Source organism: Pongo abelii, chromosome 18, assembly GCF_028885655.2.
Source record: "Pongo abelii isolate AG06213 chromosome 18, NHGRI_mPonAbe1-v2.0_pri, whole genome shotgun sequence".
Taxonomy (NCBI): Eukaryota; Metazoa; Chordata; class Mammalia; order Primates; family Hominidae; genus Pongo; species Pongo abelii.
In genome coordinates, this window is record NC_072003.2 from 84269409 (window position 1) to 84282039 (window position 12631).

At 49.3% G+C, this 12631-nt stretch overlaps 1 protein-coding gene across 4 annotated transcripts in view; it reads left to right on the forward strand.

Annotated features, from left to right (window-relative positions):
* Nucleotides 1-12631, forward strand: part of CRISPLD2 (cysteine rich secretory protein LCCL domain containing 2) — a 90578-nt gene that overhangs the window by 41498 nt on the left and 36449 nt on the right. For 2 of the 4 annotated variants that reach the window (XM_024233527.3, XM_063717388.1), the window contains exons 7-9: nucleotides 6599-6742; nucleotides 8547-8607; nucleotides 12090-12156. In XM_024233527.3, the coding sequence (XP_024089295.2) occupies nucleotides 6599-6742; nucleotides 8547-8607; nucleotides 12090-12156 (272 nt within the window). The remainder of the gene's footprint in view (nucleotides 1-6598; nucleotides 6743-8546; nucleotides 8608-12089; nucleotides 12157-12631) is intronic. The other 2 variants (XM_024233528.3, XM_063717389.1) reach the window with 1 other exon arrangement.

A 12631-nucleotide genomic window follows, 5' to 3' on the forward strand; every position in this document is an offset into this window, starting at 1 on the left:
ATACATTAGAAAATTCAAGCAGTTCTTTTCGAGTGTAGCATGTGTCACACTCCGAACTTCACCTCTAGGGGCCCGCCGGGACTTTAGTCTGGTTATAGATCTAGAAGCAAACAGGGATGTTGGGGTTGGCTCCTGAGGAGAATCAACATTATCTTGCCTGGCAACTGCCTCAGGGGAGGCCATCACTGTTGCCTCAGGCAGTGTAGGGTTTATCCCCTCAGGCAAAGGTGGAAAGGCTGACCACAGCACGGGTCGGGGAGGAGATGTTGCCACTATTGGGGATGGGGAACCTGTTTCTTCTGGCAAAAAAGGTTCATCAGCATTTACAAGCTCAGTGTCCCTAGCTTCAACAGGGTCCTCCCACCCATCCCCATTCTTTTCCAATCAATACCCTCACTTTAACAAGTAGACACCTAGTGAGGTGTCTGTGCATGCACCTTCATTGCAGGTCAGCCACTTACATGAGAAGAGCTTGTGTCTGTTTTTCCACAATTTCAGCTGTTTCTCTACAGGAGATAAGACTCATTCAGGGTAATCTCAGCAGATTTGAGGCTCAGTATCTGCTTCTGAAGCCGGAACTTAGAATCCCAGAGTTCATCATTTTCTTTCATCACTTTGTCCAGTGAACTTCGAAGCAACCAACTAGCCTCATTATGTTCCTTGGTTCTCCACATATAGTCAAAGGTATTATGTCTAGAGTCACTGAACTCCCCTCTCAGGAGTGCTGAATCAGGAGTGTCAAATACATTTATTTTGCATAACTCTCCAAATAGCTCATGCTAAGGACTCCCAGTGTTCTCCATACTATTAGAAGTAGAGTCCTTAGCATTTTGGGGTCTAATCATATTAAGCAGCCAACTCCAGAAACCCTAAAACCAATGAAAGAACTCTATCCTTAATATTCTGTTCCTCTAGAACCACTCCTGGTACCAAAATCTGTATTTGTCAGGGTTCTCTAGAGGAACAGAACTAATAGGATATATATATATATGGGAGTTTATATATGGGATATATATGGGATATATATATGGGAGTTTATTAAGGAGTGTTAAACTCACACAATCACAACGTCCCACAATAGGCTGTTTGCAAGCCGAGGAGCAAGGAAGCCAGTCCGAGTCCCAAAGCTAAAGAACTTGAAGTCTGATGTTCGAGGGCAGGAAGCATCCAGCATGGGAGAAAGATGTAGGTTGAGAGGCTAAGGCAGTCTCGCCTTCTCACATTTTTCTGCCTGCTTTATATCCTAGCCGCTATGGCAGCTGATTAGATGGTGCCCACCCAGATGAAGGGTGGGCCTGCCTTTCCCAGACCACTGACTCACATGTTAATCTCCTTTGCCAGCACCCTCACAGACACACCCAGGATCAGTGCTTTGCATCCTTCAATCCAGTCAAGCTGACACTCAGTATTAACCATCACAAGCCAGGAGTTCCAGATCAGCCTGGACAACATAGCGAGAACCCATCTCTACAAAAAATAAAATAGAAAATTAGCCAGGTGTGGTCACATGCACCTGTGGTCCTTGCTGTGGCCTGGGAGGCTTGGGTGGGAAGATCGCTTGAGCCCAGGAGTTTGAGGCTGCAGTGAGCCATGATGGCGCCGCTGCACTCCAGCCTGGGCAACACAGCGAGACCCCAACTCTAAAAATACAAAACAGACATTTGAACAAGAAAGTAAAAGCAAACAACGTGATATTCCAAATGAGCTCACTAGTGGGAAGCACCTGCAACGTGGACGGCTGGGCAGGATCAGTCCTCCCAGGCTGTTTGACCCTTTACTCCTGTGTCCTTGCCCCCATTGGCCTCCCCTTCATGCGTGTGTCTTGCTGGTGCTCCCCTGACTGTGCTAGAGGTTTCTTGCCCCCACTCGCACAGCTCTCAGAACTGGAGCTGTTGGGGCGGTGTGATTTTCTACCTAGTTCACCTTTTTTTTGAGACATGGCCTCCCTTTGTTGCCCAGGCTGGAGTGCAGTGGCGCAATCTTGGCTCACTGCAGCCTCAACCTCCCGGGCTCAAGGGATCCTCCCATCTCAGCCTCCCGAGTAGCTGGGACTACAGGCACATGTCATCATGGCTAATTTTTAAAGTTTTTTGTAGAGATGGGATCTCACTATATTGCCCAGGCTGGTCTCAAACTCCCAAGCAATCCTCCCTCCTTGGCCTCCCAAAGTGCTGGGATTACAGGCGTGCGCCATCACGCCTGCCCACTATTTCTTCACTGGTTACCATTTAGGATGTTTCCACTTCCGCTACTATAAATAACACAGGTTTCTGGTGCCTAAAGTGTTTCTCATGTTTTGGGATATTTCCTCAGGCTCTCAGAAGTTATGTCCCCGACGGGGCATGACTGGGCCATGGGGCTGACCATGCTCTTGTGGCCCAGGCTTTTTTTTTTTTTTTTTTTTTTTGCATGGCTCCACTGGCAGCCTTGTCGTGACCGAGGGGCCTTGCAGAGAGTTGGGTGGGCTCCGCTGGCAGGGGAGGGTGGGGTAGATGTGGGATCAGGCTGGTGGGTTCTGGAGTGAAGAACAGGTGGGCTAGATCAGGGGTACCAGACCCTCCCAGGAGCTAGGTCCTCTGTTGTCCCAGCCAGCTGTTCATGGCTGACTGCCCGCTGGGGAGAGGGGACATCCTAAGTGGGGATGGGGACGGAAGAAGGAGCGATCTGGACACTAAGACAGACCATCTGGGTCTGGGTCATGTATCACCTGTGGCAGTCTTGGTGTGACCCCCGCCTCCAGGGAGCCTTCCTGGACTTCACAGACAGACAGTGTACTTGCCCATGTTCATCAACCCCCAGACTCCTTGGGAACCTTGATCGTCCTGTTGTCTCAGCTGCCAGCTCACTCCAGGGCCTCCGGGGGCATGTGGCAGGGGTGTTCTGTGTGTTGTTTGAATAAATATGCCAATAGCCACAGAGGGGCATTTTCAAAGTACAAATGTGCACAGAGACCTTAGATGCCACTTTACCTCCACCAACATAGCTCCACGTACTTATTTTTAAATTTTTGGTAGAAAGTATCCAACTTTCCTTGGCAGGCACCCAATTTCCCTAGCTAAGCATGCAGCAAGTCTACTCTGAAGCAGCTTATCTGCAGAAGCTACTTACCAAGAGCATATCCAGGGGGCCTGGTAAGGCCTTGACCTCTAACGGAGATGGAGCAGGGATAAGGATATAAAAAAAGAGGTATTCTTCCCTCTCACCCCCGCCTGTGTGGTGATAGAAGGCGTAGGCTTTGGGGAAAGGTGGTTTGACAACCAGCCCGGCTACTTCCCAGCTATGTGAGCCTGGGCAGGGCCCTTACCCTCTCTGAGCCTTCTTCTTCATCTGTGAAATGTGGCCAGTCCTGCCTCCGAAGGCAAATGGGAGGTTGACAGGAGAAAATGCTGGGGATGGCCGGGCGCGGTGGCTCACGCCTGTAATCCCAACACTTTGGGAGGCTGAGGCGGGCGGATCACCTGAGGTTGGGAGTTTGAGACCAGCCTGACCAACATGGAGAAACCCCATCACTACTAAAAATACACAATTAGCCAGGCATGGTGGCGCATGCCTGTAATCCCAGGCTGAGGTAGGAGAATCGTTTGAACCCGGGAGGCAGAGGTTGCAGTGAGCCGAGATCACACCATTGCACTCCAGCCTGGGCAACAAGAGCAAAACTTCGTCTCAAAAAAAAAAGAAAGAAAGAGAGAGAAAGAGAAAGAGAGAGAGAGAAAGAAAAGAAAAGAAAAGAAAAGAAAAAAATGCATGCCGGGGAGGGCCCAGCCAGCATCTGGCCAGTGCTCAGTGAACATTAGCTCCAAGCATGGTCACCAGGTTTGGAACCAGGAGGGAATCTGCAGAGTGACATAAACAATGCCCTGAGACCCCGGCCCGGACCAGAATAGGGCACAGAATAACCTTGCCGTGACCTCTGCATGTATTTCCCCAGGCCCGTGCTGGGCCATACAAGGTGTCTTCATTAGGAGGTACTCGGATCCAGCCCGTCCTGCGGGTAAAGCCTTCTACTTTTCATTTGTGGGTGTGAGAGCCAGGACTGTCTGTCTGCCCATTTTCTTAAATAGAGAGTCCTCAAATGCTTTAGACCGCTTTACCAAACTCTCTTCGGCTAAATAAAGCTGTGATTATGAGGTCTAAACATCCTAAAGGCCAGTGGAAGAAAACCCGGCTTATTCTCGAGCCAGCTCCCGCTCTCAGTGAGGGCAAGCCTGAATAGCCTCATTGACGGCAAGAACAGACACGCGCCTGGGCAGCCTCTGCAAACCCGGTGTCTTCCTGAAGCTTCCATAGCTTTTGCTACCAGAGGTGCTTTCAGAGTTCCCTCTTTGAATGTCTTTAAGCTCTGTTGCTGGACATATGTTCTTTTCTTTAGGTGACAGGATTCTCTGGGGGTTTTGATAATTCATGCATTTGTGAATTTTGTTGAGCAACTGCTGTGTGCTGGGTGCCAGGTGTGAGGCAGGCTGGCCCCTGGTCTCTGGAAGTTTGCAGCTGGTGGATGAGGCAGGTGGTGGGGAAATGACAGCTGCGAGCAAGCCGCTGGGGAACAGCGCGGGGTGACCCGTGAGCACATCCAAGATTAGAATTGGGGCTCAGATTGGCTTCCCACCATCTGATTTAAACCCGTCCCTTCCCCTTGTGGGACAGGACCAGCCTGGGGTGGTGGTTATAGGGTAGTGAAATTAGCCGGTGAAGCAGCTATGGAGAACCCCAGCCTGGGAAGGCATCAGGGAGTTAGTCATTTGCCCCTCGTTTGGCTGTTTGGTATTGTGTGGACACAAAACACTTGCTCTGTCCTTTAGCAAAGAAAGCTCATGTATTTTAAGCAGTGGAAATAAGACTTAGGGATTGAAGAACACTTGATGGAACTTGGATTTTTTTTTCTTTTTTTGAAACAGAGTTTCGTTCTGTCACCCAGGCTGGAGTGCAGTGGCGCGATCTCTGCTCACTGCAACTTCCACCTCCCAGGTTCAAGCAGTTCTCTTCCCTCAGCCCCCCAAGTAGCTGGGAGTACAGGCACCCGCCACCATGCCCAGCTAATTTTTGTATTTTTAGTAGAGACAGGGTTTCACCATCTTGGCTAGGCTGGTCTCAAACTCCTGACCTCATGCAATCCACCCACCTTGGCTTCCCAAAGTGCTGGGATTACAGGTATGAGCCCACCACATCTGGCCCTGAAACTTGGATTTTAATCCAAAACCACAAAGAGACCCGCGAAGGTGCTCTAGTTATTCTCCTTGAAATTGTTTTCACCCAAATACATTTATTGCCTTTTTTTGCTTGGGGAACTTGGAGGCCACAAGTTTCCAACTCTGGTCCAAAGACATCTATTGGGGCATAGGAGGGGCATGCCATAAGTAAAGGTATCAAGGGTCCCCAGCAGAGATGCTCATGAATTTGTCTTTGATCAGGCCGCTCAGGCAAATGAAAATAGCAGTGTCTTTGCTTTAGGTGGAATTTACAGATTGGTATCCTGGTGGTCTGATTGCAGATTCTGGTGAGCAGTTTGTAGTTGTCTTTCAGGATGAAAACTGGAAGATAAGCTAACTGAAGTTTAATAAGTGCAATCTGTTCGGTTGATTAAAATGTTTTAAAACATTGGGTCGTGGTCATAGTTGGAGAAATAATAATATACCGTGTCCTTGAATAAGGAAAAGATTGTTCTTTTGGATAGTTGGATAGTTCTACATGTTGAGTCTGACATTATTGGACAGTGAAACTCCAGTACAGAAGCAACAATTGAGCTGGTTAAGTGGCCCTGACTGGCAGGGGGAGAGAAGGGATGCAAATGGGCTGGTGTGAGGTGCAGTTGGGGTCCAGGAGCACTGAGGCTGGCCTTTGTGTACCATGATGTGTGCATGATGAGGAAGACCCCTTCCCCAGTGAAAACCCAGGGGCAGGGGACTTCCAGCGAGTCCACTATGGCTTTGGGCCAGTGGCCGAGGCAGGTTTTTTTTTTTTTTTTTTTTGAGATGGAGTTTCACTCTTGTCACCCAGGCTGGACTGCAATGGCACAATCCTCCACCTACCAGGTTCAAGCGATTCTCATGCCTCAGCACCCCCCAAGTAGCTGGGATAACAGGCATCTGCCACCATGCCCAGCTAATTTTTGTATTTTTAGTAGAGATGGGGTTTCGCCATGTTAGCCAGGCTGGTCTCAAACTCCTGACCTCAGGTGATCCGCCCACCTCAGCCTCCCAAAGTGCTGAGATTACAGGCATGAGCCACCGCACCCGGCCTGAGGCAGCTTCTTGAAGTTGCTTCGTGGGGGCAGAGGGTCAGGTGGAGGAGGAGATGGGACAAGAAACCATTATGATAACCCAGGTGTGGGCGTGGGGCCTGCTAACCTCTGGGCAGCCTGGCTGATCTTGGGTCCAAAGCAAACACAGTGAGCAGAGAACGTCCCCATCTCATCTGGGCTGGTAGAATTCCACCTGGCCAGGTCTGTTCTGAAATGTAACTTTCTCTTTGCCGCTGAAATGATTCTTTGTAAAACCAAACCTCAAACACGTTTAGTTTTCAAATTGCTTTTTTTTTCCCCAAAGTGCATTTTTGTTGAATCCCAGTGTGTTATTTTTTTTCCTCCCTCTCCAATGTTAAGAAGAAACCTACACTCCAAAACCTGAAACGGACGAGATGAATGAGGTGGAAACGGCTCCCATTCCTGAAGAAAACCATGTTTGGCTCCAGCCGAGGGTGATGAGACCCACCAAACCCAAGAAAACCTCTGCGGTCAACTACATGAGTGAGTCCAGGCCATCCTCCGCCCCGCCTGCCCTCGCAGCCACCTCCAAAGGGGATGGGGTGGGTGGAGGAGGGGAGCTAGTGGATTTAGGTCTGCAAATCCACAAACAGTGGGAAACAGGGTGCGGCGAAGCTCATGGAGGCACAACCATAAGACGTTTTTCAAAAACGATATTTTTAAGTCATTTCAAAAGCAAGCATTATAGGACTTCTGCTTGGGTGGCATTTTTACCCCCCAGGCAGGTATTTTAAGGTTAGACCTTCCCTTGTCCTTTCAAAAGGGACCTGGGCTGAAGTTGGGTTCCTCTGGGAAGCGCTGGCCCCACAGAGGGCAGGCAGCGTCCAGCCTGGCTCTGGCAGGTTCCACTCCTTCCTCACCAGGTCCTGGGTCTGGACTCAGTTGGCGCATCCATGAAGTAGGGGATAGAGATGCCACATCAGGGTTGCCCGGAGGATGAGCTGCAGCAACACGGGTCACCCAGTGCCAGCTGAGGCCTCCCTGTACATTGAGATCATTGCAGAGTTGCCTACAACTCTTTTCTGAGACAGAGTTTCGCTCTTGTCACCCAGGCTGGAGTGCAATGGCACGATCTCAGCTCACTGCAACCTTTGCCTTCTGGGTTCAAGCAATTCTCCTGCCTCAGCCCCCTGAGTAGCTGGGACTACAGGTGCCCACCACTATGCCCAGCTAATTTTTGTATTCTTAGTAGAGAAGGGGAGATGTTTCCCCCTGGGACTTCTGGGAATCCCCAAAATATTGACTATTCCCCTGCTCACCTTTGGCCTTTTGGCTCCCCGGGCACCTCAGCTCCCCAAGCTTTTGTTCTCCCTGCCTTCACCACCCCAGGGTGGAGTTCAGCTCCCCTTCAATTCCCCCCGGACACTGCTGCGGGACCTCGTTCGCAGCCGCCGTTTCTGCAGGCCAGGGGCTGTGGAGGGGCGTTTTTGCTCAGGTGGGGCTGAAGGGCTGGGCTGGATGCCCTTGGCTCTCCCCGTTTGCCCCGCAAGCCTCAAAGGCCCTACAACCGGACCCCTCTTTGAGGAACAGCCTCACACCCGCCTTCTCAGAGCCCCTCTCTTCTTTTCATAACTACCATCTCCTCTGCCCCCACCAGTCTTTCTGTCCTCTTCAAACGTCTTTCCCTGTGATGCCGAAGCATTCTGTAGCTTGCTTTGACCAGGAAATATGCGGAGGCCCTTGTGTGTCCAGGAGTTCAAAATGGTTCTGTTGTTTCTTTTAATAACATACAATGTTTATGTCCCTTTTCAAACTATAACACAACTCCGAGACTCTGATTTGTTCCCATAAAATAAAGCAAAAAGCTTTGCAAAAGGCATCTTGGCGATGGGGGAGATGACTTGGGTGAGCCTGGCTGGCTCCCCCGCCCCACAGGCTTGGAACAACATCCTCCCTACCCCCTCAGGAGTCCTGCCCTGCAGAGCCCTGTGGGACCACAGGCACGTAGTGTGTGCCAGGCACCCTGCCAAGGCCAGAGTTGACTTTCTCTCTCAATGCTCACAAAAGCCCTTGGAGGTGGGTACTGTCACTGTCCCCATTGTCCATAGGCGGAAATTGAACCTCAGAGAGGGGAAGCAACTTGTCCAAGGTCACACTGCTACTGTAAAGCGGTGGGCCTGGGGTCTGAGCCCCCAGTGGAAGCCTGCAACCATCAGGCATTACCCTTGCTCTTAGTATAGCACGGATTGGATTGCAGAATGTTCCAGAATGTCCCTCAGCATGGGGAAGGGTCTTCTCACCCTCCTGCTTTCGTGCCGTGACATGTATTTCTGCATTTCTCTCCTAGCCCAAGTCGTCAGATGTGACACCAAGATGAAGGACAGGTGCAAAGGGTCCACGTGTAACAGGTGAGCCTGTGCTGGGCTGTCCTGCCACTGTGGCCTCTGAGTCTGTGCTGGGCTGTCCTGCTGTTGCATATTTAGCAAGCTGCTCTCAGCAGGCAGAACAGGGGTTAGGGCTGGGCAGTGTCCGGGCATGTGTTCGCCTTGGCCATTGGCAGATCCTATGGGAATGCTGCAGGATCTGAGCAGGCTGCTCCCAGTGGGCCCCACCAGACAGATGGTGTATCCCCCCCATGGTAGATGAATAAATCCATCTAGCTGATGCAGTCATTCAGATGATGAACACTGTCTGCCAAAAAGAACGCGTTTGGTTTTGGCAGTGTGAATGCTGGCAGTAAACAGCCAACAGGTGCAGCCGCCGCATGCACACCCTCAGAGTCAAATGGGAAAACCATGTCATTGGGAGAGGGGACCTTGCTCGTCTCCCTACGAATTCTGGCATCAGTTTGCCGAAAGCTGAATCGAGTTATTTAAAGCACATGTTAAAAAGGGAAGGTGGAATCTTCGGCTTTATATCACAAGGGATTGGAACTTAGTTTGCCAGGAGAACACTTCACTTAGACGTTGGCAGGACTGTGATGAGATGGACTTGGAGCAGCCAGGATGAGGCAGCTCAGTGGGCTCACATGTGGTACTGTCGTTTGTTGGTGAGATGAGCCTGATGTGTCAGCAGTCAGCAGGGGAATAACAGTGCCTAAAACCTCGCGCTCAGTGATGGGATAGCATTTGCGTGTCTCTGTGCTGGGCAAATTGGGAAAAAGCAGGTAGTGCCTGGCAGGGGCTTCCGCCATGTGCACTGCCCCATCTGGGCTGCTGAGAAGCTGGAGTTGTCCTTTTGTGGCAACGCATCTTTCTGAACGCTAAGCGCATCATGATAGCATCACCCCTGAGTAGTACTCAGTGGAAAAAGGTGAGCACGTATTGGAGAACGTTCCTTGTCAGACAACATCGAGGCAGTTCCAGAGTTGGGGTGGGTGGGGCACTCCCCATGCAGGGAGAAGGCAGGAATCTGTCCACACAAAGGCTCTTAAAGGCCTCCAGTCAAGAAAAGTTACTCAGCCCCAATCTGCCACTATGGGAGCATCCTCATTCTCGCTGTAGAAGCCGCCCCACAGTCTGGCACGCCTGTTTTCTGTTCATGGTGCTTTTACAAAAATACTAATCAGTGGGGTTTTTTTTCTGACTTGAAAAGGCATCTATGCTCATTAATAATTATTCAGGAAAGCAATAACAACAACAAAAAAGTAGAAAGAAAAAAATGTGTCCCAAAATCTCATCAATACCAGCAGCAATTTGATGTATTTCCTTCCAGTCTTTTTTTCTGTGCACAGATGAGGTTAATGCTGCCCATGTATTTTTTTTTTTTCTTTGAGTTGGAGTCTTGCTCTGTCACCCAGGCTGAAGTGCAGCAGCATGATCTCGGCTCACTGCAACCTCTGCTTCCCGGGTTCAAGTGATTCTCCCACCTCAGCCTCCCAAGTAACTGGAACTACAGGCGCACGCCACCATGCCCGGCTCATATTTTGTATTTTTGGTAGAGATGGGGTTTCACCAGGCCAGGCTGGTCTCAAACTCCTGACCTCAAGTGATCTGCCCGCCTTGGCCTCCCAAAGTGTTGGGATTACAGGCGTGAGCCACTGCGCCTAGCCTGCTTATGTATTTTCACTTAGTATTTTCCAAATATTCTTCACGCGATTCATGCTTAGTGACTGCGTGATACTCTGACACATGACTGTACATGAATGTGTTTAGCCATTGCTTTGCCACCTGCTGGCTTATTTCCAGCTTTTCACCATTATAAACAGTTGTGGTCAGGTACGGTGGCTCAAGCCTGTAATCCCAGCACTTCGGGAGGCCAAGGCGGGTGGATCACTTAAGGCCAAGAATTTGAGACCAGCCTGGGCAACTGGCGAAACCCTGTCTCTACTAAAAATACAAAAATTAGCTGGACACGGTGGCACATGCCTATAGTCCCAGCTACTCGGGAGGCTGAGGCACAAGAATCGCTTGAAGCTGGGAGGTGGAGGCTGCAATGAGCCAAGGTGTGCCGCTGTACTCTGGCCTGGGTGACAGAATGAGAGTCGAGAGTCTGTCTCAAAAATAAAAAAAATGATAAATAAATAAATAAATAAATAGTTGGGATATGCTTGCAGGTCTGGCTTTCTTGACTTTTTGCTTGGAATATATATTTACAAGGGAAACTGAAGAGCTAATGGATATGAATGTTTAAGTCTTTCTTAAAGATTTTCTTAAACATTAGAGTGATTTATACTTCCATGAACAGCAACACCATCGTTGAGTTTTACCCTATTAAAAAATCCTCGCAGGCCAGGCATGGTGGCTTGTGCCTGTAACCTCAGCACCTTGCGAGGTCAAGGTGGGTGGATTGCTTGGGCCCAGGAGTTCGAAACTAGCCTGGGCAACATGGCAAAACCCCCAAAATTAGCTGGGTGTGGTTGTACACACCTGTAGTCCCAGCTACTTGGGAGACTGAGGTTGGGAGGATCACCTGAGCCCAGGAAGTTGAGGCTACAGTGAGCTGTGATTACGCTGCTGCACTCCAGCCTGGGTGATGGAGTGAGACTCTTTCTTGGGGTTTCGTTTGTTTGTTTGTTTGTTTTTTGAGACTGAGTCTTACTGTGTTGCCCAGGCTGGAGTGCAGTGGCACGATCTTTGCTCACTGTAACCTCTGCCTCCCGGGTTCGAGTGACTTTCCTGCCTCAGCCTCCCAAGTAGCTGGTACTACAGGTGCCTGCCACCACACCCAGCTAATTTTTGTATTTTTAGTAGAGACGGGTTTTTGCCATGTTGGCCAGGCTGTTCTTGAACTCCTGACCTCAGGTGATCCACCTGCCTTGGCCTCCCAAAGTGCTGGGATTACAGGCGTAAGCCACCGTGCCTGGCCTTGTTTTTTTTTTAAATGAAAAAAAAAAAAAAAAAGACTGGTTGACCTTCTATTTCTGTGGATTCAACCGGCCTCTGATTCAACCAACCTCGGATTCAACCAACTGCAGATCAAAAATGTATTTCTTAAAAAGTGTATGGTATTACAGTACAATAATAAAAAACCGATACAAATTTTAAAAACAATACAGTGTAACAACTATCTACATAGCATTTACCTTGTGGTAGGTATTATAAGTAATCTAGAAATGCTTTAAAGCATACGGGAAAAGACGCAAAGTTTATACACAAATACTAGGACACTTTACATAAGGGACTCAGTATCTGCAGACTTTGGTATCCTAGGGAAGTTCTGGAACCAATCCCCCATGGATACTGAGGGATGACTGTATTGTGCTTGTGTGAATATGAACTTCAGTCTGCGCCTGGGTAAACTCTGACTTGTCCAAAAACAATGGAATCCACATGAATGAAGCTTTTCTATATTTAGTAATAGAGGTATCAATGAAAAAAAATGATAAACTCCTTGTGAGATGTAATCAACATGCTTATCTCTGAACATCATTTTGTTTCTTCCTCATCAGGTACCAGTGCCCAGCAGGCTGCCTGAACCACAAGGCGAAGATCTTTGGAACTCTGTTCTATGAAAGCGTGAGTGTGGCCAGTCCTCCTCTCGATGGCTTGTGTGGGATCCTGTTGCATATGTTTAAAGCAGATGGTTGGCTTTAGTAGGAAAAGATTTTCTTTCCACTCCTTAGTCAAACCTGGCATTTCTAGAACTGGGGTGGGTGTGTATTTATGGGCTTACAAACTAGCAAAGCCACTTTCAGGGACCGATCCTCCTGAAGGCCAGTCTCCGTCTTAGACCGAGCATTCACACAGTGGACCAAGCAGGGAGAAAGGGCTGTTTGTCACTGTTCTTAGTTTGTAAAGCAACTCAGATGAGTTTTTAAGGTAAGCAAACCCAGGAACAAATATGTGGTTACGGACAGAGGCGAGAGGCAGGAGAGAGTGAGCTTTGGCCCGTCCTTCAGGCTTTTAGTGAGTTGAGGACAAATGTTTGGGTATTTCTGGTGAAACTTGCTGACAGAGGTTGAGAATATGCCTCTGTTCTTCCTTCCCCTTC